This window comes from Prionailurus viverrinus, chromosome A1 (assembly GCF_022837055.1).
Source record: "Prionailurus viverrinus isolate Anna chromosome A1, UM_Priviv_1.0, whole genome shotgun sequence".
In the NCBI taxonomy this organism is placed as follows: Eukaryota; Metazoa; Chordata; class Mammalia; order Carnivora; family Felidae; genus Prionailurus; species Prionailurus viverrinus.
Window position 1 is genome coordinate 72,596,859 of NC_062561.1, and position 25,708 is coordinate 72,622,566.

Consider the following 25,708-nt stretch of genomic DNA (forward strand, 5'->3'; position numbering starts at 1 on the left):
GCCAAGACCCTGCCCAGCGGGGTCCATCAACCCTAAACATTGTTTTTTTAAATGCTGTTTCTAAAAATTAGTTGTATTGGGGCGCCTGGGTAGCTCAGTTGGTTGGGCGTCCGAATTCGGCTCAGGTCATGATCTCCCAGTCTGTGAGTTTGGGCGCCACGTTGGGCTCTGTGCTGACAGCTCAGAGCCTGGAGCCTGCTTCAGATTCTGTGTCTCCCTCTCTCTCTGCCCCTCCCCCGCTCATGCTCTGTCTCTGTCTCAAAAAATAAATAAAAACATTAAAAACATAAAAAAATAAAATAAATAAAAATTAGTTGTATTTATTTTTAAAGGTAATACATGTATATGGCTAAAAATCCAAGGGTAGAATAGAATTGATTTCTGGAGTGAAGAGGACAGCAGAAACTCACCACTGATTTCTTTCTTTTCAGAAATCACCCCACATCAGGAAGGAAAGTGAAAAACAGACATGCAAACTCCACTGAACAACTGACAAATGAAAGGTGGAGCCAGAGGGGGTGGAAAGAACACTGGGGCACAGAGTGGCAAAGGGATGCCCTCTCTACTGTGCCCTCACTCCCAGTGCCGCCCTCCCCAGAAAAGTAATGGTACCTATCCATAACACGTACTTGTTACTTGTGTATCCAGGAGAGTCCTACACTCTTTTTTTTTTTTTAATTGAGGTATATCAGGGCACCTGGGTGGTTCAGTCAGTTGAGTGACTCACTCTTGATTTCTGCTCAGGTCATGATCCCAGGGTTGTGGGATTGAACCCCGTGTCAGGCTCCACGCTGAGCACACAGCCTGCTTAAGATCCTTTCTCAGGGCGCCTGGGTAGCTCAGTCGGTTAAGCATCCAACTTCAGCTCAGGTCATGATCTTACGGTTCATGAGTTCGAGCCCCAAATAGGGCTACGCACTGACAGTGCAGAGCCTGCTTGGGATTCTCTCTCTCCCTCTCTTTCTGCCCCTCCCCTGCTCGCTCTCTCTCAAAAAATAAACTTTAAAAAAGAGAAAAAAGATTCTCTCTCTCTCCCTCTGCCCCTCTCTTCCACTTGCATTCTTTCTCTAAAATAAAAAAAATAAAAATAAACGAAGTATAATTGACATATAATGTTGTATTAGCTTATAGCACACATTACAGCATTACAAAATAATGATTCGATGTTTTGTATATATTGTGAAACTGTCTAAACTCTTACATCAAGAATTCTGCCCAATATCAATCACTAACAACACTTAAACCCAAACCCCAAACCCTACAAATATCCACTCCTGACCTATCTCTTGTGAGGTATTATTAAGAGTGCTGCAGTGGGAGTCTGCCTCACTGTGATGAGTATTAAATTTTGCTCTGATTGACCAACAGATTATTCAGGTGACCATTTGGGGCAGTCTATGCTGCAAAGGCAGCAGGTAAGTGAGTGGCTTAAGGTTATGGAGGAGCAGAGCCAGATGCTGGTCCAGGCCTTCTGACACCAAGTCTAGTAGCTTACGTTAGAATTAGGTGGACCCTGAGGATCACCTCCTGCAATCTTTAAATTCCTGGAAAATCAGGGATTTAAATAATTAACCTGTTTACACAGCCTGGTCTTGAGATACCTTAGATCAGGGATTTGTTTTGTATTATTTCCCCCAAATATTTGTTATTTTTAAAAGTTATTTCTAAGACACTAATATTTCATGGTATCTTCTTAAATCACACTGGATTTAAAGTTTATGTGACTTATCTCTCTGTGCACCCAAATGCCCACCTGTTGCCAAAATCATTTGGCTGAGGTCTTCTTTCTGTGTCTTCCTATAACCTTCTGCCTACCTCCCTGAAGAGGAACCTCTTAGATGAAACTAAGGACAATAAGGCTATGAAAATAGAAGACTAGGAAAATCGAGAGTGACAGAGCACTAAAACAAGTCTCTGCTGCACTTCTTTTCTGTTGTATCAAGGCAGACCCATCCATTAAGATACAGAATCTGTACCTCCTTGTCCTTTCCTTCTTTCAAAGCCTCCTTCCAAAATGCAAAGGGTCATGGGAGTGGCCATTTTTCCCCCCAGCTTTCCTGAGGGATACTTGACAAATAACGTTGTGTAAATATAAGGTATACAACATGATTCGACGTACGTATATATTGTGAAGTGATCGCCACCAATAAAGTTAGTTAGCACATTCATCTGCTCCCATAATATAGGGTAGGCCTATTTAATTGCTTACCCTGAAGTGACTGCAAATGTTTTCCTTTTCTTTCTTTTTAATTTCTCTTGTCCCTTCTTCTTTGTTTTTCTTTCCATTTGTTGTTGTTGTTCATTGAAAAATAGCATAGAAAAATGCCCATGGACCCATAGGTATTGACCCAATCAGTTCTTGACCTTCTTACATTATAATGCAGGTATGATATATTATTATTATCATCGTCATCATCATTACTACTACTATACAATTAATGAAAAAAGGTAAATACACCCCAAGAAACTGTCAGTTTGACATCTCGCCCTTAATTCTTGCAGAGACTAATGTAGCACCAACAAGGAAAACATTTTCACAGAAAAAGAGCTAAATGGCTTTTCTAAAGATCAAATTTGTATTCTTAAAAAAGTCTTCATTTTTTTCTAATTGTAGCCTCTTATTCCTGAGATTGACTAGGTAGCAGCTCTGGGAGCCTACAGTTGCCTCTCAGTTTGTAGTATGCTGGGCTGTAGTAAAATGCTACTGGATCTGGGTGTTCCTCAAATTACACAATTATTAGGCAAGACTGAAGGCATCCCTATTCCCTAATAGTCTTAAACATTTGGCTCAGGTAACTCCACAAATATTCTCTTTTTAAAACCACTTCTGCACATTTAAAAATCAACAGCTAAATCCCTCCCTGCAATGTTATTTAGCGGTAAAGGATGTGACGTCTAGCACAATTACATCTGTGCTTTAATATGACTTTGAGAAAACACCAGAGTTCTATCCATCCAATAAATTCACTTTTATGATATTGGGCACCATGATGTTAGCTTTCATTATCAAGCAGATGAGCCAAATCTGTCAGAAAAAGTCTGACTTTATTTTTCAACTCCTATAACATATTATTATTATTATTATCATTGCTACTATATTATGAGTGAAAAAAGGTAAGTGCACCCAATGAAACTATCAGTTTGACGTATTGACCTTAATTCTTGTAACGTCTGTGTTATTTCTAAGGCCCAACCCTAAGGTAGATGAATTCTTGGAAGGAGGTTTTCCAAAAACTTGTCACCTAGATAGACAATAAGCTGTTGCCCAATGGGATCCCCTTTCTGGAGAAACTTGCGTGGGAACAGTCACTGTGTTTGGCAACCCAGATCAATATGCACCATAGCTTCACCTTCCTTGTGCATGAATTACAGTCTCACTGTGTTTGTGTGTGTGTGTGTGTGTGTGTGTGTGTTTTGTAAACTGGGAGCAGGTGAATAAGGAAAAGGTAGTGGAAAAGAAAAACTGGAAGACCAAATTTAAGAAAATTCACAGAGAGGTGAGGCTCTGGAAGTGGATGCCTGTCTGTGCTCTGAAGTCTCTGGGAGCCCCAGGGTACATTCAGGAAGGTAGTTACTCTGGGTAGGTGAGTAATGTCATTTTGGTTCCTAATTTGGTAAGTAGACTCTGAATACAGGCTCAGAGTATTACAATCCCCTCATGGGTCCTTTGGATTGGAGGCTGAATTCTCTTCCCCGTCAGTGCATGGCATGGTCTGTCTTGTGTGAACAGAGGAGCATCTTCAAGACGCTAGGGATTGATCCTGCCAGGAATTCATCTAGTATAGTAGTTACAGCTTGATAAAGACCCTGGAGTACCATGCAGCATTCAAGGCCGGCCCCCCATGACGTTATCTGATGGCAATGCCAGGATTGAGCCAATTGGACTCAAACTGAAATTGGGACGCAGGTTGTTAGAGATTTGCTGAGAAAGCTTTCCTTTCTCTATTTCAACTAGACTTTTTATGATCATCTCATCATATTTTGTGGTGATAATGCATAATAAGCCCAGAAATGATTGTTCTCCTCTCATAAAAGGCACTGCAGCACATACTCATATCTGCGCACGAACTGTCAGCAGATAAAAGACTGAATACCAGAATACTGTCTTGACTAGTTACTAGGATTGTTTTTGGCACACAAATTTCAAGTACTGTTATAAACTCAAAATAGTGTCTCAAACCATATATATTAGCCTTATTTCCTCATTACAGTCATCCAAGTTGTGATATACACTCTGGCAAAAACTCTTTAATGACCATTCCTAGAACCAAGGTAGACTAGAAGACAGTCTAACTCCTTCTTCTCAGCATAAGTTGGGAAGGGTCTTCCCAGTATAAATTCATCCATTCACCTTGTCAGCCATTCTTCTTCTAGCCTCCAGTATTTAGTTGTATTGTTACATGCGTCTGTGTAATACGTGCACCATAAATAGCATTCTGAATGCTCGTGCATTGTTATAAAGATCATGCTCTTTCACGTTATGACACAGTCTTGTAAAATACTCTTAAGTAGCTAGCCTGATTTTCCTTTCCGATACTTCATCAAGGCAGGTTTAAGAAACCACTGTTGAAATTACACATTTTCATAAGCATTTTAAAATGGATATGCTTTTGATTCTTATAGGTTTTAAATACATTTACTCTTAATAGGTTAATAAATCATAATTACTTCTAAAAAGCTTACCATTTCCCCCTTAGATTGTGATTTGTCCCTTATATATTACAAAAGAAATAAAACATGGAAGAATAAAAGTAAGTTATAGTCATCTTTTTGTAAATGTTTATACTTAATGATTTATGTGTATGGGCATGAAAAGAAAAATGCATGACTGAGCTAATAAAATATTATTTTTCCAGGAAAGATATAAATGATGTATTTGACATTATTTGTAACTACATAGTTACCCAGACCTACTTTCTAGCAGAAGGTGCATATTGATACTCAGAAAATTAGTTCATTAAAGAGAAAAGAGTTTTTTTGCTGGATATAATCCCACTAGGGTTAAATATGTATCAGTGTTTAATGGTGTTACCTTAAGATTTTAGTGACGGCAGTCTCTTTTTCTAGAAGATTCCTTGCCCTGATGCTGAAGACAGACTTGCGAAGCTGAAAAATTGTAAGTGTGGGTTATTAGTTTTGGAATGTGAAGGGATAATATAATGACAAATCATTACATACATTATATAGAGAACAGTATTAAAACATCAAACATAATTTTTTTTTTACTGACGCATCTTTATATGAGTGATTCTATTCTTTAATTTTACCTTCTATTTTTACTTTTATTTGGGCAGAAATGCAAACAAGCTTGTGGGGCCACACGTCACAACTATGGTGGTGATACATTGGCTGTGCTTGTTAGTAATAATGTCTTACATCTGAATAGGCTTTTCAGTATCCAGAGAATGTAGCATTGAGACAAATATTGGACTGCTTCTTGCTATCGTCCAGCAAACTGTTCTCTAATCCACTTTACACCTGTTTCAGGTTCTTTTATTTTTTTTAATGTTTATTTATTTTGACACACACACACACACACACACACACACGCACAGAGTGTAAACAGGGGAGGTGCAGAGAGAGAGGGAGACACAGAATCCGAAGCAGGTTTCAGGCTCCAAGCTGTCAGCACAGAGCCTGACATGGGGCTCGAACCCATGAACTGTGAGATCAGGACCTGAACCAAAGTCAGATGGTTAACTGACTGAGCCACCCAGGCATCCCCTGTTTCAGGGTCTTAGCCTGTGACTTGGTACTAATCTGAATGATGAGTTCAGGAGTTGCTTTGCCCACTGACATGGAGACAAATGAGATGAGCTTTCAAGGTTGCTTCCTAGCTGGCAATGATGAGATTATTCCAGGGAAAAGCACTAAGATAAACAAAACCCTGGAGGTTGCCTATAAACCAGAAGATTCCTCAAACTCAGCTCTGTCCTGCCTGGTAGTTGCAGAAGTCAGAGGGGTGACAGGTGCGCAGGAAACTCAAGTGGGCAATCAGAGGGCAGAGAAAGAACAGGGAAGCATGCCAACCTAGGCAGATTCATAATAACAAATAACTAGGAAGGGTAACTCCAATAGTCAGACCAGAGATAACACTTGGACAACATCCTGCTCATCTTTTTTGTTTTTTTTTCATCTTTTTAAATATTTATTTATTTTCAAGAGACAGAGAGAGACAGAGTGTGAGTTGGGGAGGGGCAGAGAGAGAGGGAGACACAGAATCCGAAGCAGGCTCCAGGCTCTGAGCTGTCAGTGCAGAACCCGACACGGGGCTCAAACCCACCAACTGTGAGATCATGATCTGAGCTGAAGTCGGACAACCAACTGACTGAGCCACCCAGGTGCCCCACGACATACTCATCTTGATCAGTAGATCAGGTTAGATTTTCTAAGCACTTAGTATGATATTAGTGACTATTAGAGATACAGCTTACCCACAAATCAGAATTGTTTACCTGAATTGAAAAGCTTAGTTACAAAGGCAAGGCTATGATGCATGAGGTTACCAGTAAAAAGTAGACCGTAAGGTGCTGGCTGCTGTGTCCAGCAGAAAAGATGAGAAGGCTGCATGACTTCGGGTGGGCACAAATAGCTGTATCTGAAATAGCAAAGATGTCACTGAAGAAGTGGACACTGCACTAGGCCTTGAAGGATGGTTCAGATTTCCATAGCAAAGGAGGCTGTGAGCAAAGGACTGCAGTTGGAAATGCACGCGTGGGGCAAAGAGATCCAGTGCAGATGATATGCTTACGTGCTGAGCTCGGTGGAAGAAACACTGTAAGGCATACTGTGTTTCCAACAGATTTGAGGGAGGAAAAAAAAATGAGCAGGAGACAGAACAACTCTGTATCCAGTAAAAACAGACTGTCTAATTTCTTTTAAACAACATAGTGACTTCAGGTACAAAGTCACAGAGCTCCATTCTACAACAAACAAGCCTATAAATAAATACTGTACTGTCGACCGACATGTCCATATGGCCACAGCTGGAGAGGAAGTGACAGGCACAAACTGGTCTTTTCAGCCACACCTGACAACCTAGATAACAACATATCCAGCAATATAATTTTTGTATTTCACAGCAGATCTGCAATAAAGGGAAAGATCATTGAACACATTGGCAATTTCCCTCATATGAAGAAAGATGGAGCACTCATATATTTTCAATAATGAAAAACTGAATTGGTTTTTTTTACTCATCAGAACTCATGGAAGAATAAGTTAATGTACACACAAGGAAATAAGGGTGGATGCCATTTTTTTCAGAAGTTACATTTTTAGGGTAGTGCACGGAAGGCTGTTTACCATGATGGATCCTAAAACTTTCTTAAATCTCCTCCCCTCCCCTTGTGAGGTGACTTTGGGCATGGATTTAACCTCCTAGAGCTGACAGCCTATCTCCCAAGGAATGTTATTTAAAGTCATTTGCAGAGACAGAAGGGTCTCATCATGGTGGTGCTTTTGCCCTTTGGTTCCTAACCACACACATTGTCATGGGAAAGGCCCGGCTACGGAGGCCCCGAGACTGCAGGTTTGGGGAGAGGTCTGGACCCCACTGCCCTTATTTCATCTCTGAAGGACACTGACATGCCTTAGTCATCTTTCCCTTAGTGAAGGTGATGGTCTGAATTCAGTCACCTACCTACTGCCCTGTAATTGAGCAGCTGACACTTAACACAGAGTTCTTCATGTTAGAAAAAAACCTTTGCAGAAACTGGGGATAATATTTATTATATTGATTCCAAAATCATTTCTGTGCCATCTAAGATCGCTAAAGGGCTGCTGGATCTCCTTTGTCCTAAACCTGAACTAGTTAAAGTGAAATACACTATTAATCTGTATGAGGAACTTCCTGAGAACTGATTTTATAACAGCAGAGGTAGCAAAAGAATAAATACTCTAAATAGAATAAATACTCTAATAGAACTTCAGATTCAGCCTCAGGATCTACTGATTGATCGATTGGCTGATTTTTTAAGTAAGCCCTATGCCCAACATAGGGCTCAAACTCATGATCCCGAGATCAAGAGTCCCATGCTGCACCCACTGAGCCAGCCAGCCAGCCAACCAGCTACCTCTAGCTTCAGGATGTTTTAAAAGAAGAAACATTGACATCTACATCTATCTGTCATCTATCTATATCTAAATATATGTGATAGCCCAAATATGTATTTAGTTATATATTTTAACGGTTCTTTTTTTCTAGTAAATAAAGAAAGCCTATAGTGATTATCTAGTACCCCTCCCCTTTTCATTATTTCTGTAGTAGAGCTTTGCACATTTTTTTTTTTTTTTTTTTCTGCAAAGGACACTGTCTGCTAGTCCCAAGTACTCAGAGCTATGCTGCTCTGCAGTGCCCTCTTCTGGCTCCAGAAGATACTGACAGTCACCTGAAATGATCAAAACAAGGAATACAGAAATCAATCAATTTCAGGATAAGTAATTTTAGACCTGAAGTTTAAATTACAGGTAAGGCAGGTGCCAGTAAATGTTTCTTCTGGATGTAAACACATCAGACATGTAGGACTTAAAGGGAAGGGTATGGATGACATTACATGGAGTCTGCACTGAAGAAAATAAAAGATTAGTTGAAAAAGCCCTTTTTGGTGATTTTCTTTTGTTTGTAAATCTAATACATCCAACTCCAGAAGACAAACATTCTCTGACTGAATTACCAAAAATACATTTAAACATTCAAACAAGAGACCCCTGGGTGGCTCAGTCAGTTGAGCATCCAACTCTTGATTTCGGCTCAGGTCACGGTCTTAGGGTTTGTGAGTTCGAGCCCCACATTGGGCTCTGCACTGCACTGATGGTGTGGAGCCTGCTTGGGATTCTCTTTTTCTCCCTCTCTTTTTCTGCCCCTCTTGTGCATGTGCTCTTTCTTTCTCTCAAAATAAATAAACTTAACAAAAATTAAATGTTCAAGCAGCACAGAGATTTTTTTTGTCTTAAAAATTTTAATTTAAAAGGCATTTCCAGGACTATGCACTTTAACGTGAAATTCAGGAAGTTCAAATTTGCAGTTATTTGTGGTTGAATAATTCGGAGCTGAAGGACACAGCAATGGATGGATCTCGCTGATTTTCTGGCAATTTCTTTAACATCTTTTAATCTACAGGTACACCTCCTGCCTGCCGCCCCCCTCCCCCAACCATATTTGAAGGACCGGGGGCATGTCACCTGGAGCTTCCAGGAGTGTGGATTTTCCCAAGTGCACATTCATGCCATAGTTCACATGCTCCTCTGTCTTCTATACCTCTTGCAAATTGGTAGTTGAACCCAGAGTCTCATCTGGCTCATACGTGATGGTTTTGGCAAGACCACAGGTGGTGGTGTAGCTTTTCATCAGAAGGTGCACAATGATTGTTCCTCTTTTTGTGATGTTAGTAGTATTGATGTCTATTGCTTAGATCATTGATTCATTCAGTTTCTAAAATTGACACTTCTTTCTCATTTATTAGTTGGAACACCTTTATAATGAAGTACTTCCTCTCATGCACTATTTGGTTACTCATTAGTACAGTTCACATAGAAAAGGCAAAGTAAATGTTGATTCTTTACTTATTCATTTTTTATGTAATTAATTGGTTTTCTATCATCCTCTGAAGGTGACCAATTAGTAGTTTCAAAATGTCATTATTGGGGCACCTGGGTGGCTCCATCGGTTAAGTGTCCAACTTCGGCTCAGGTCATGATCTCGCAGTTTTTGAGTTCGAGCCCCACATCGGGCTCTGTGCTGACAGCTCAGAGCCTGGAGCCTGCCTCAGATTCTGTGTCTCCCTTTCCCTCTGCCCCTCACGCTCTGAATCTCTCTGACTTTCAATAATAAATAAACATTAAAATATTTTTTTAAAATAAAAAAATAAAAATGTCATTATTGACTTAAGGACTTAAATATATTTGGTTTCAATCCATTACAATCATTATCCTCATGTGAAGCCAAAGAGCATTGGGAGATTTTTCAAAATGGCTCATGGGTTCTTTTGGCCTGACTTTAGTAGTCTTTGTCTAAGCTTCCTTGTTATTAGTATGGCCAGATATCCCTAGCTCATCTTGTATATGCTTCCTATTCCAAATTACCATTTTTCTCCAAAAAGCCTTGGTTTATTTATTGAGAAATGGGTTTCAAGAACACAATTTAGTGATACTCTTCGCTACTGAGTGGGTCACTGTTTCGAGGGCTTGGCCTGATTTTATTCTGATATTTTCTATTTAAATTCAGGACTCTGCGCTTTTACCTAATCTCTTCCATACGACATCTGTATCTCTTCTGTTTCTGTATCCTCCCACCCCACATCAAAACTCTTGATTATCAAATATACAGAGATAACAGACATTAGACTATCTGCCAATTACTCATTATTTTTATTTCACATTTCATAGGCACTAGTCTTAGCATTATAATACCTATTCTAACACAATACAACTAATGGATATTTTAAAAATGCATACATTCTTCCCATTTTCCTCTCATTTGTACACTTGTACTATACTCATATTAGCAGAGCAAATAGATATTGCATATTTTTCTCTTTATTTTAATCCTCATGTGGTCCTAGTTAGTCATACACAGTTTAAGAATGTTCGGGGCGCCTGGATGCCTCAGTTGGTTGAGCTTCCGACTTCGGCTCAGGTCACGATCTCGCGGTCCGTGAGTTCAAGCCCCGTGTCGGGCTCTGTGCTGACAGCTCAGAGCCTGGAGCCTGCTTCCGATCCTGTGTCTCCCGCTCTCTCTGACCCTCCCCCGTTCATGCTCTGCCTCTCTCTGTCTCAAAAATAAACATTAAAAAAAAAATTAAAAAAAAAAAAGAATGTTTGCCACCTGTTCTTATGTTAATGTCTTAGAGTCATTTTTGGAATTCATTTTGGTTGTTTGAAGCATGTTTTTTAGTAATTTCCTCAGGAAAGACTCATAGGAACAACATTACTTACATTCTTACATCTTAATAGTTAGTTGTTTTCTTTTCTCCTTTAAACTTGAGAGGTGGTTTTCCTAGACATAAGAAAGCTGGATGACATATTCTTTTCCTGGGTATCCTATATATGTGATTCTAATTTCTTCTGACATAAAACATTCCTGCCAAAAAGTCTGATGGTAATCAAATGTTCTTCCCTTTATAAGTCACTTATTCATTTTGAGCTGATACCTATTTTTGTTTTATTTTATTATTATTATTATTATTGGTTTTAAGTTTTTATTTAAGTTCCAGTTAGTTAACATGTAGTGGAATATTGGTTTCAGAAGTAGAATTTAATAATCCATCACTTACATATAACACCCAGTGCTTATTACACCCTCCTTAATGCCCATCCCCTAACCACCTCCTCTCCAGTACCCCTTAGTTCTCTATAGTTAAGAGTGATATATTAAAGATATATGTTAAACATACATATGTATATATAATTTTAAGTTATTACATTATATTATTATATTATAATTATAATACTAATTATAATATAATGTTATAAAAATATAATATATATAAATATATAATACATAAAAATATATAATATAATAATTAATATAATATAATAAAATAATATATTAAATATATATGTATATATAATTTTTTAAGTCCTGTAATTTGTCTGCAATATGTCTTATTTTTGGTCATTTGTTATTGATGTTTTCAGTTCCAATATATAGCTTCAAATCTTTTTACATTTCAGAAAAGTTTAATGCTGTTCTGTGCTATGGCTTTTGTTTTCTTCTTTCAGGATCTTTATAATACAGATCTGGGACCTTCACTGAAATTCTTTGATTTGTCAGTTTCTTTCAAATAATTTTCATTTCTTTCTTCATTTCTTTTTGATGTCTTCAAATTTCCTCTTTTTTACTTTCTAGTTTTCTAAAGGCATCATCTGATGTATGTAATCACTTTATGTTCTGCCTAGTTTAGTCTTCATTGCTTTTACTAATATAGTTGACCCTTGACCAATGCAGGGGTTAGGGGCACTGACACTCCATTCAGTTGAAAACACACACATAGCCTTTGACTCCCCCCCCCCCCCCAAACTTAACTGCTAACAGCCTACTGTTGGCTGGACACCTTACCAATAACACAGTCAACTAACACATTATTTTGTATGCCATATGTATTATATACTGTATTATTACAATAAAGCAAGCTAGACAAAAGAAAATGTTATTAAAAGCATAAGGAAAATACATTTACAGATAGTACTGTGCTGCATTTATCAAAAAATCAGCACGTAAGTGGACGTGCACAGCTCAAATTCATATTGTTGAAGAGTCAACTGTACTTCTTTCCTGAATTCTAGCACCTTATGTATGAATTTCTTACTTTTGTTGCTATTCTAGTCTTATGTAATCTGTATGTCTTTTTAAATTTTATTTATTTATTTATTTATTTATTTATTTATTTATTTATAATTTACACCCAAGTTAGTTAGCATATAGTGCAATAATGATTTCAGGAGTATATTCCAGTGATTCATCCCCTTTGTATAACGCCCAGTGCTCATCCCAACAAGTGTCCTCCCTAATGCCCCTTACCCATTTAGCCCATCCCCCCGACAGCCCTTCCAACAACCCTAAGTTAGGTCTCTGTATTGAACAGTCTTTTATGTTTTGTCCCCCTCCCTGCTTTTATATTATTTTTGCTTCCCTTCCCTTTTGTTCATCTGTTCTGTATCTTAAATTCCACATATGAGTGAAGTCATATGATATCTGTCTTTCTCTGATTGACTTATCTCGCTTAGCATAATACCCTCCAGTTCTATCCCCATCTGTCTTTTAACTCATTTTCCCATATAATGCTACAGTTTGAGCCATTGGTAGGTAGGTCTTTAGGGTAAGTTTCACTCTATTGGGACAGTATTCTGCTCCTTATTCTTTGTCTCTTACAATTCTTGTAGGGAATTTGGCTGTGATAAATTTCCATTGCTCATGCTTACACACAGTTTTCCTGAACACCTTAGTATTTCCTTCTAGCTTCAGAGTGTCTTCTTCTGTGGTTTTAACATACTGAACCATATGGCAGCCTTCTTTCTGAGATTTCCTGGCTTTGTTATAGGGAGCAGACACCACCAATTTTATCTGGATCTACTTTTCCCCTCATCACTCTTGTCACTGGCCTGTCAAGTTTGTTTCCACTTCTGGATGTTTTTCTTTGTGTGGAGCTAGGCAGGTGTGGTCCAGTCTCAAAGACATTACATGCCCTGTAACTAACTTGGCTTCCTCCCCAACAGCACCAACACTATGTCTTATACCCCAGATTCATGTGTTGAAGCTCTAGCCCCCCAGTGTGAAGATATTAGGAGAAGGGGTCTCCGAGAAGTACCTATGTTTAGAGGAGGTCATGAGGATAGCGCCCCGTGATGGCATTTGTGCCCTCATAAGAAGAGGAAGAGACCAGAGCCCTCCCTCTTTCTGTCATATGAACACGCAGCCAGAAGGCAGTCATCTGTGAACCAGGAAGAAGAACCAGACACAAATCTGCTGACACCTCGATCTTAGTTAGGCTTTCCAGCCTCCAGAGCTCTGAGGGATAAACGCTTGTTGTTGAAGTCACCCAGTCTGTGGTATGTGTTGTAGCATTCCAAACAGACCAAGTCACCTTGCAAACCATGTGGCTATTGTTTTGTCTACAGCTGCTTTTACTTGTGGTTTGTGGATTACCTAATTTTGTTGTAAATATTGTCTATGGAGTTTGGTTGTTATCTAGGTATTCTATTTACTTTCATGTTATCTAGGTATTCTATTTACTTAATTCAAGGAGATTAAGAAAACTATGCCAATGCTTCTATCATTATGCTGGAAGACTCCTTACATATTTTTTTGTTGAATTTTAATGCAAATTTATCATTTTTATTTGTCTTTTCAAAGAACAAAATGTTAGTTTTACTAATATTACTTATTGCTTCTTTTTCCCCTATTTGATTAAAATATACTTATTTTCCCCTTCCACTGTCTTAATATTTTCTTGGTTGGTATTTTTATAAATTCTTGAGTTAAAAATTTGGATGATTAGTGCCAGCCTCTATTCTTTTGCTAAATATGCACTCAAGGGTATAACTTTCCCTCTAAAAATGCCTTTGGTTGCTTCTCATAGGTTCAATCTACATAGTGTTTATTAGTTTTCAGTTCTAGAAACTTTTTATTTCCATGTGGTTTCTTCTATGCTGTCTAAATTATTTAAAAGTGATTTTTAAATTTTGAAAAGTGTTGGTGTTTTCTGGTTGTTATTTAGTTTCTAATCTTACTACACTTCCGCCAAATAATGTCTTCTCTAGCATAGTGATTTGGTTCATGTTTAGAATTCCTTTGTGGTATGTAAGTGGTCATGTTTTGTAAATCATTTAGGTGTGCCTCAATCAAAATATGTGCTCTTGGAGGGCCTGGGTGGCTCAGTCAGTTAAGTGTCCAACTTCTGCTCAGGTCATGATCTGAGCTGGTGACTTCGAGCCCCATGTCGGACTCTGTGTGGACAGCTCAGAGCCTGGAGCCTGCTTTTGATTCTGTGTCTCCCTCTCTTCTGCCATCCCCCACTCATGCTCTCTCTCTCTCTCTCTCCAAAAAAAAAAAAAAAATAGAAAATTAAAAAAAAAAAAGAACGTGTGTTCTCAAGTCGCTAAATGAAGAATTGTATAAATGCCCACTACGTGAAGCTAGTCAACTGTGTATTTCAAATATTCTAAATCCTTACTAATTTTCTTGGCTCTTTGATCATGTGCTAATGTATCTTACACATATTTGTAATTTAATTTTCAAATTAATACTCATAGGTATGTGTTATTATCTCTTTTTCACAGGTGAGAAATCTGACAATCATAGAAATCATGTTGTTTAGGTCACTCAAATTATAAATTAAAATATTATAATTAAGTCTAGATTATATAGCTCAATGTTCAAATCTCATCATTAAACCATGTGTATCTAAAATGTCACAAGGCTTAACAGTATAAAAAAAGGATTTTCCAAACTATACTGTAATACAATGCTGTTTTTTCGACATGAAAGTTTTGGTTTATACACATAACTTGCTCTTATCCCAAATCTTATGCAAGATCTAAACTAGCATGTTTTTCCTTTGTTCCGCACGTATATGCATACCTGATTTTCAGAATAATGACCCTGAAGCACTAAAGGAGATCAATAACTTTTCTCACCTATTAATACCAGTATGATAAGAGTATTTATATTTTACATTTACTGATTGCTGAAATCTGGGATCCTTCACAACTTTCAATTAAGTAGAAAATTAATTCGTTTATTCAACCACCAGGGAGTAACCCTAGACTATAAGGGAATAGTAGCTTCCTTTGGAATGCTGCTGTGCTTAGTCTGAACACTTGTATTCTCTGGTAACCTCCTTCAAAATGAAGCCATTAGTATTTAGTATTAGACAGAAAACCATAGCTATTCTAAGTATTCAGCTCACTTTTTCTGATTTACGGAGTTGTTAACAATGTATTTCTGTTTGTAACTGAGAAAAAGTTTGAGGGTCATGTTTTTCCTTTTTTCATTTTGCAAATATTAACAGGCTGACAATAAATGGAAATGCATTTATAAAAACATATGACCATAAAGCACAAAACCATGGTCCAATGAACAGGGCTTGATGAATGTCATTTCTGCTGGAAAGGTGTAGTGTAATTATTGTAATTAGCTGCTTTATTGAATAAGTCTCCCACATAAAATGTCATAATTGGAAATAAGCAATTACTTAAAATTACATAGGTTGAAGGTGGTAGGTACATCATTCAGCCGTATTTTAATTTTTCATGCACCTGTGAACTGAAAACTAATCCCATGGCACATAGGACAGATCATGTGTATGGCAGGATGTTTCTATAAAATCAACTTTTTATAAAATTGACATTATGCTTGGAAAGGAAGAATTTAAAAAGGTGATTAGTGTAGGCAGCAACAAAATTAAAATAGTCACATTACAATGTATGCAAAGGTGAGTACTGTTATAATAGCATGTTATGAAGCTTTGAAATATGCCTTAGAATGTGGATTTTGTGAAAAGGGAGTTTTAGATGATGGGTCCAGAGTTTTGATCTTGTTATTTCAACATTATAAATTCTGAACCCTGAAAAAACACCAGACATAAAAATTTAAAAATATATAAATAGGTACACACACACACACACACACACACACACACACCCTTCATAGTCGTCCTTTGGGGCCAAGGGCACCCATACCCATTGATTTCTGCTCTGTGTGTGAAACACCTTTTTATCTTTCTGTGAATTCCACCAGATCATAGGCTCCATATGGTAAGGCTGGTGGATTCTTTGTCCACTACATTTCTCTCCACTGTCCAGTACTGCCTGTAATTTGTTCTTGAAATGTATTTACAGAATGAATACATTGCTTAATATTAGAGATGACTCTTTTCTGTACTACATTTTTTTTCTTATGAAGTGAATCCTTGAAACAACAAATGTGAATCAGGTAAAAATTACAAAGGAAGCCTATTTACTTTGAAATGCACCAATTCACTTGATAGGAAAATCTTGTGAAACTAGAAACCAGATGATTGGAAACTTAATTGGCTTGACTGTTTTTGCACTAGATTGCATGACAATGCTTTAGTCACTCGAGCTTGTGGTGTTGGAGATTTGGCTGAATCTCCAACAACTTACACATCAGCTAGACCAGTGTAAGGATGCCAATGACTCAGAAGATGAGGGAGAACCAGTATCGTCAAAAACAGGTATGCTCAAAGTACGCTACCTACTGGTGGGAAACCATAATATACACTATAATATATACCTAAGCATATCACTTCATGCTTAGAGCTCATATAGACAGAAAGACAAAAACCAAAAACCTGCAGAGATTAAAAAAAAAAGAGTGGATTTATGATTCTGGGAGAAAATGCCAGATGCTTTTAATCATGCAGGTGTTTGTGAATTTAAAATCCCAGGCACTCTGGGAGCAGTGCTTGCTCTCCAATTATGATTCAATTGTATTTGAACTTTAGATCCAAATATACCAGCCCCAGCAACAACTGTAACACATTAGGATCGGTATTACACTTAACGGAAAGTAAAACTTAAGAGTAAACTATACTCAAAAGAGAAGAACATTGAGACAGGGGAGTTAAATGTAACTTTCACAGATAGGCTTAGTTGCAAAGTCAGCTCTGATCATTGCTTTGGAGACAGCACCAAAAAATTGTGGTTAAAAGCCTTCTGTATTATCTACAGATGATGCTTGATCCTAGATGCATTTACTTTTGAACTTCAGTGGGTGTACACCTAAGGAATGCAAAGTACTTATAATCCCAGACCCAAAATGATTATACCACTAAATATTCTGCAAGAAGAATCACTGACCAGGAATTTCTCTTCTTGTGTTAGCTGACGGCAGGACGTGATTTTTACCTGGACCCCAGCTCACTGTGTGCATAGAAAGAGCCTCAAGAAATAACTGAAATGAAAAGATGTGCACTCAAACTCAGCTGTACTTTGATCTCAGCACGAAAACATACTGCAAAGGCCAATCAAAATGAAAGAAAAAGTTTTCATTTATATTTTGTATCTTTTTGTTTCCTCTCCATTATTGTGAATAAATGGACAATCAATCACCTACTAATGCATTTGTAAGCTAAACACGGAAGTCCGGAAGTCCAGAGAGTTTTCACATTCTGTCTGGTGGCTTCTTCCCTCCCCCCCGACCACATGGTTTGTAACTCTGCTATCCGGCCCCTGGTGAGGTGGTGATGCCATGTAATCTCTCACTGTCCTCCTAGAGATGCGTCTTGAATAGCACCTCGGAGATGCTAAGCTATTATTTTAGAAAATCCTTTCAGAAGAGTAAAAGCCCTAAAGATGAAAATAGGCTGTTCTTCTGCACCCCCCCCCTTTTTTTTGGTGAGTAAGTGTTCATCCTGAAAATTATAGATCAGTTAACTTGCTCTGTATGTAGTTACTGGAACAAATAATCAAACACTCTATAATCACACAGAAAAATACAAAATGCTGTCTGGCAATCAACAAGGCTTTGTGAAGAGTAAATCTTTCCAGAGCAATTTAATTTACTTCTTGAGAATCTGAGACACTATGTAGGCAATGAGGGTAGTAACTGAAATATCACAAAAAATCAGACTAAAAAAAATCATATTCATGAGCAATAAGGAAAATAAATCAATAATTAATATATTGTGCTTAACTAGACTGTTAGAATTGGAGGTTAATTTGTTTATGTAAAAGTCCTTTGTCTTGACTGATGAATGTAAGTCTATTTGCTTAGTCTGAATTCATGGTATGGTTTAGTATCGGTAATCTTTTTTATCTGGTGTTAGAGCACGTGACATAAGCTATTCCAGTGCAATGCTAGGCATTTAACATATTATAATCTATTATTTAATCCTCATGACAAACACTGAAAATAAGAATTATCTCTAGAGATGAGGATCGGAACCGACATCACTTATGACGGTGACTGGTCATAATCACCATTCTACTCGGCTTCTCATGAAGTTATGTCAAGCATCTTCGGCGTCCTGTGCTTTTCCACAGGCTTCCCTCTCTGCCTGGAGCACCTTCCTCCTACAATGCTCAAGCTTCCTGCTCCTGTAAGGGATCCTGTCTCAGGTTCCTGCAACAATTTTTACCCCCCTGCATTTACACGTTTGTCCCCACGAGACTAAAAGCCTCTAAAGGGCACTGTTCACATTTTGCTCAGTGTTGAATTTTCAGGGCCCCAAAAGAGTGCCAGAGGAACAACAGGTGTTCCATAAACGTTTGCTGAATGACTGAGTGAACCTGAAGACTTATGGAAATGAAAAGGGCCAAGAAAACATAGTAATTACTTGTATCACTTCCCTCACTTTGTACATGTGTTAGCTGATAATTGTGGAGGCTTACTGTGGAACTTGCTGTATATGCTTAGCAGAAAGGAGGCAGGTAAGCAGAGGCAGATGTTGCCCTATTGTCAGAGAAATACTCTCTATTTTTTTTAACTTTATTTATTTATTTTGAGAGAGACAGAGATAGCATGAGTGGGCCAGGGGCAGAGAGAGAGAAAGGGAGAAAGAGAGAGAGAGAGAGAGAGAGAGAGAGAGAATCCCAAAGAGGCTCCATGATGCCAGCACAGAGCCCGATACAGAGCTTGAATGCACGAAACTGTGAGATCATGACCTGAGCTGAAACCAAGCTCAGGCTGATGTGAATGTGTAGTTCCCTCATGTTCTCCACATGCTGTGAGGTTTTGACCCCAGAAAGGGCACAGCAGCCAAGACAGCAGGGCAGAAGGATTGGCGAGCTCAGCTAAAGGGCAGAGAGAGTCGCCAGTTCCAGCCACAGTGCAAACCTTGACATTATGGAGACGATTCACCTGTGAATGGGCTGCTTTTATTACCAGGGCTACTGAAAAAGCACGTTCACACCTCAGTTTACTAACAAACACTCTACTAAAGAATCCCAGGGTTTAGTTTCAATAATCTGGACAAAAAAATGGGTAGAAAACCATTGCCCGATTTCCTTCTGCTTGGAAAGTACAAACCTCCTCTCAAGAGATGCAGGTTTATCCTTTAACCAGGAGAGGGAACCCCTGGCCGACGCCCCAGGTGTGGGAGAGTAGGAGGAGAAAGGAATGAGGGAATTAGCCTTGGGAATGCCATTTTCTATGGAGTCTGGAAGGGCAGCCATTCACCACAAGGGAGAGGTTGGAAAGCACTGTTTCCTGTCTTTTTTTTTTTTTTAATTTATTTATTTATTTTGAGGGGGAGAGGGGCAGAAGGGGAGAGAGAGAGAGAGAGAGAGAGAAAGAGAGAGAATCCGAGCAGGGTCCACACTGTCAGCGCAGAGCCTGATGAAGGGCTTGATCCCACAAACCGTGAGATAATGACCTGAGCTGAAATCAAGAGTCGGACACTCAACCACCTGAGCCACCCAAGTGCCCCTCTGTCTTTTTCCTTTAGGATCTGCAACAACAACTTAAAGATTTTATGTTTTTGTTTGCTTATTGTTTATGGGGAGAAGGACAGGTATTTTAAACTACATGATAAAGGTGATCAGGTCCCTGCAGCATAAGATTGCCATGGAATTATTTATGGTTGTTCAAAGCCAAGGTCATAACTCGGACAGTACCCTGCCCAGCATGTGCCTTTGTGCCTTCATGTTCCTCCAGTTGCATAACCAAAACCACCCCCACTGTTCGTTGTCGTGTTTTCTTTTTTATCCCTTAACTTATGATCTTCATGTTCCTGGGGACTCAGTATTTTCCTTGACACGAGGTCAGCTTTGCGGGACTCAGAAGTTTCTCCTTACAGGTCAGCGTTAATGGAAAAGTTTTACTTTAGTGCTCCTTTTTTTCATGTCATGGGAATCACTGTTAGACCGGCCTCACATTTTCTTTTTATTTCTTACTACTCTTTGAGGAAAAACAGCCTCAATCTGTGCCGTACCACGCTGGAGAGTTTCTTCATATAGAGAGAAAGCCCTTGCCATCCACTGGACACTGCCAGGCATTTCCAAAGGCAGCTGGGGCTGTCACAGAAATTTCCAAGTGCTCGCCAAAAAATATTTTATCACAAGCTACGAGGGGTATGGTCTCTGTTCAGGATTTTTGTCATGTGCTTATGTAATTTTATGTGGCTTTAGGGTTTTTAAGTAAAAATTTTAAAAAGGCTTGGCATGTTTACAAATACGAATACTAGACTGCTTCCTCTTCAATTTCTGCTCCCCTGGGGCATCCTCATGCTGACATTCGTTAAGCAGGCTTCTCTGTGTCGGGTTTTCTGGGCTAATGGCACTCAACACAGACAACAAATCCCAGGTACTTCTGAGGATGGCCAGGAAGCGATGGCAGCTGAAGCTGCAAACACTGGAACATCAAAGGAGGGAAGTTGACTTTCCCTGCAGCCTAAATAAAGCCAAGGCTTTAAGAAGCAACAGTAGCGTGGGTAAACCTTCTTGCTGCTGCCATGCTAGGGTAGTGGCTACTGAGATGAAGAGAAAAATATGTTCTCTACACCCCACCTTCCCAACTGGAGCATGTCTCCAGAGAATGGAGCTCACGAGGAGGTAAATAATATTCTCCCAATTGTAGATTATCCAGATATGGGCCAACGAAGCTTGACTGGGGTGAAGGATAACCTAACCATCTCTATAATTTTCCTGGTACAAGATCAGATATTGTGTGTTTGAATCAACCAAACTTATAGATTGGGGAATGCCTGTTGTCATCAAAAAATTCTAGTATCTTCTATTAATTTTTAAAAAAATTTATTTATTTATTTTGTGAAAGACAGAGAGAGCTGGGGAGGGGCAGAGAGAGAGGAAGAGAGGGAGAATTCCAAGCAGGCTCCACATGGTCAACGTGCAGAGTCCAAATTGGGGCTCGAACTCATGGAAACCGTGAGATCATGACCTGAGCCGAAATCAAGAGTCAGATGCTTAACTGGGCCACCCAGGTGCTCTAGTTCTGGTCTCTTTTACAATGCTGAGTGATTTAGACACCACTGAGGAGCAGTGCCTGTGCTAGTTCATTATATTTTAGGATATTATGAGAAAGGCACAATTGTACGATAATGGAATAAAATTGTAATTGTTATCTTACTTTCAGTTAAAAATAATATGAAATGAGAAAGTAGACAGAAGCCACAAAAATATAAGGACATTGGAGAAGTCAGAAATGGCATCTGAAATTCTCAGACAGTGATCTAGCACAGGGATCGCTAGGGGAGGGAGATGGTGGGCACCCAGAAGGGTGATAGGGTGTGCCCCCCTTGGACCTCCACACACCTGCCAAAAATCTTTATTTTTTTCCTCACCAATTTCAAAATATTTTGTTCAGAAAGTGTGAGAAATGTCGTGTTTGCTTTCAGAGAGAAAATAAATGATCAGGGACTAATTTCAATTTTGTGTTTCCACTGGAATAATGTTATTAGTGACTTAAAAGAGCATGTTGTGGATTTATGCCCACTTGGGGCATAACGGCCACCAGCTCTCGGCATTCTTTGTGGAGATGGCTGGTCACGACAACCACAGCCCAGGCTGTGTTCATTCCATACCTCTGGCTTAAAGTCTGCATTTGAAATAAAATTTAAAAATAAACATTCTGTGTTCTAGTATGTAAAACGCGATTTCACACTGAGTGGCTGAAACCAGGCCACTATCCCTCCACTTGATTGTCCACTAACACATGCAGTTCCTCGTGTATGCCCTGGACACAGTATTGAATGAAATGTAACAACTGTGGACAAGAAATGTGACAAATTTAATATTTTTAAAAAAACAGTCAAAGTCTTTAATGAGGGTTAAGAATATTGCTTGTATGTGTACACATGCATGCAAACGCACATTTTGTGGTTTTTTTTTCCATTCAAAATTTAAAGGCAAAGAAAAATCTCAGTTGAGATCAATTCAGTGGCTTGGAAGATATAGTGGAAGAAATATTTCAAAGCACAGAAGAAAAGCAGACCGACGGCAATCATGAGGGAAAAAGTAAGAGGGAAATAAAGGGCCAGATGGAAAAGTAATAATTGAACAAATAGTAAATGAAAATTTCCCTGACAAATATCTCAGTCTGCAAACTGAAAAGACTCCCCATTTGGGGCGGTTCTGATGAGAAACGACATACAAAGTATATCCTGGTAAGGCTTCTGAGCCCCAGGGATACGTAGAAAGTCTTAAAAGCTCCCCCAAACCAGAAAGCCTACCTGCCAACCACCCAACCAACCAACCACCAAAGAAAAAACTAATTATATTCATATGAAAAAAAAATGACAGTGGCATCAGACTTGTCATCTACAACGTTGGAATCTAGAAGAGAGAGAAATAGCATCTGTAGGTGACTGAAAGAAAATAAACAGGAAGAGACATCGTACAAGGAGTTCATTATTGTAACTGAGAACAAAATCACCGGGCTGCAGCACATGATGAGTGCTGGGAGAGTTAGAGGGGAGAGGTGGGGAAGGGCAGGAGAAAAGCAGCAGAGGGGAAAGGCACTCTGTGGGGAAAGGCTAATCCTCGTGGGATGGGAGAGCAGGGGAAAGAGGATGAAGGGGCTGGTATTTTATTTTCACGTGATAATGAGAAATATGTATTTGATCCTAAGCAACAGAAAAAGGGTGGCCCCAATTTAATGGAATAAAAAGTGAGCCAGGACTTTCAAAGGAAAATGCCTGCAAGTGAACCCTAATGTTTAAGATCTGTTACAAACTCTGTAACTGGTCATTGACTTTCTAACTGTGGAATCCAAGGGAAAAAATTCCCTATCAACTATTGAATGACAGATAGATCACAACATGATTAAGACAACACATAGCGATAATTGCCACCACATACTAAGCACTTAATAAGCGGTAGTTATGTTGACTGATTTTTTTTTCTAATGTTTATTTATTTTTGAGAGAGAGAGACACAGAGTGCAAGTGGGGGAGGAACAGAGAGTAGGAGACACAGAATCTGAAACAGGCTCCAGGCCCTGAGCTGTCAGAGCCTGATGCATAGCTCGAACTCATGGACGGCAAGATCATGACCTGAAACTTAGACACTTAACTGACTGAGCCACCCAGGAGCCCCTTGACTGATTTTTATAGGAACCTCCTCTGGTTTTTCTCCCTTGTGTAATAACTGGAATAAACATGGTCTCTTGAAAAAGCAACACACAAGCCACCCTTAAACCGGGCTGACCGCTGCCAATCAGAACCCTTCTGCAAGTAAGAAAATGCAGGGTTGGGACGGTCTCTACCCACCAAAGTCACAGGGCTGCTACCTGGCACGGCTCAGAAGCTGACGTGTACAAATGCAAAACTGAAATTCATAAATAATACCAATGTCAGGTTTAACAATTTCTTCTACAAATAAAATAATTTTCTTCATTATTGTCCTGAGACCTTCGATTTCAGGACCCCATAGAGCCTTGCAATTATGTAAAACATATGTGCTTAAGAAAACTTTGGTAATTTGAAGCAGTGGATTCTTACTTTTTGGTCAATGTATTTGTTGTCTTCTATTGCGGACCGTTTGGAGTGATCACAGGACGAGGAAGAGGTGGAAGGGAGGCTCCGTAACAGGCAGCAGGTGTCCTGTTGCTGGCGATCGATGAACTGCTTCATGAAACTCTCCCTTTGCAAAGGAAGTACAGACACACACATGTCAAGCATTGTTAAATAAAATGGAGCACGTGGTGGCATTTTACACCTGTGCATTTGCTTGAGCTATGATAGGGTGACAGAAGTTCAGAGAAAAAAAGACCCAGGACATTCACTTTCTAATATCCCCTCTTTGTAAAGGGAGCTTTCCTACTGTTCTTCATTCCTCATCTTATATTCTAATAAACTTTTGCCTGCTAAAAAAGAAAGAAAGAAAGAAAGAAAGAAAGAAGACACATCATGCCAAGAACAGTGTTTAAATTTAATTAGCAAAATAATTAATTTAGAGAAAGCTTCCTGAATCTTCAGTAGTTTTGTTTAAAAAAGCAATGTCCCTGAAATAACTTTTAAGCAATAATATTCAGTCATTGACGGTAGTTTTTTGAATCTCATTGTGGTAATAAGATACTTCTTTTCCGCCTCTAAGACTTAGAAGAATTAGTTCATCTCTCTGAACTTCCACTCATCGTAAGAATTATTGAGAAATAATTTTACATTTAAAGATTAAAAATAACTCAAAGAAACTTGCTTTATCTCATCTCCAAAACATGGTGAGAATGCAAATAACACCTTTCATACAACCACAAATCTTGAATCTAATATGTGGCTCTTTTATACTTCCTATTTTCTTTTTCTTTAAAATTTTTTAATATTTATTTTTGAGAGAGAAAGCGAGAGACAGAGCACGAGTGGGGGGAGGAGGGGCTGAGAGAGAGGGAGACACAGAATCCAAAGCAGGCTCCAGGCTCCAGGCTTCTCAGCACAGAGCCTGACGGGGGACTTGAACTCATGAGCCTCAAGATCATGACCTGAGCGGAAGTTGGACGCTTAACCGACTGAGCCACCCAGGTGCCCCATACTTCCTATTTTCAAGTTAAAAAAATATTTTAATCAGAAATGCAAATATATTTCCATTTGAATTTTAAATATTATGGCACCATATCCAGTCTCACATTTTTATAACCCCCCCCCCCCACAGGATTGTTTTTAGAACTAGTTACATAAAAATGTCAAATTTCATACTATTCTGGTTCTATTTGTGATTTTTGAGCTACAACTGAAATAAAATCCTTTGATTATTAAAAATAAGGGTTTGAACACATCCTTTATGCAAATGCTTAACTGAAGGGCAAAGGGGTGGAAGATAAAATTAGTGTAAGTGGGAAATGCCACATTTCTTCTTTTAAAAGAGGAAGACAAGGACCCATTAGAGCCTAAGGTGAGTGTGCTGGGCAAGCCATGTCACCAGAATTTTCCTTCTAAGGTTGTGTCCATGCTACATTAAGGACAGTTTAAAGATTTGGAGGAACGACATACCATTCTCTCCCGCAATAGTTATGTTGGTTTATGATGCATAAAGAAACAATGGCAACACACTTTTGAGCAGGTCTTTGTAATGCACTACTTGTTCTCTAAGATGCATTAAAGAATTTTTAAACTTGACAAAAGCGTGAAAGACAAATTATACTGGAATCAGACATGACGTTCTAAACAAATGCTGTCACAGCAGGACAGAAACCTGGCTGGTGGCATTTCTCTACTTACTTGAAAATAAAAGGCTTCAAGAGGTAAGTTTATCCTTATATGGTTGAAAGTCAGGGGTTGGTGTCTACCTGCAGCTG

General features: G+C 38.9%; 1 protein-coding gene across 3 annotated transcripts in view; it reads right to left on the minus strand.

Moving 5' to 3' along the window:
* The window catches only part of NALCN (sodium leak channel, non-selective), a 300,348-nt gene that overhangs the window by 62,979 nt on the left and 211,661 nt on the right, over positions 1 to 25,708 (minus strand). For all 3 annotated transcript variants that reach the window (XM_047871039.1, XM_047871030.1, XM_047871050.1), the window contains exons 16-17: positions 23,919 to 24,060; positions 5,033 to 5,106 (exon numbers count right to left, since the gene is read on the minus strand). In XM_047871039.1, the coding sequence (XP_047726995.1) occupies positions 5,033 to 5,106; positions 23,919 to 24,060 (216 nt within the window). The remainder of the gene's footprint in view (positions 1 to 5,032; positions 5,107 to 23,918; positions 24,061 to 25,708) is intronic.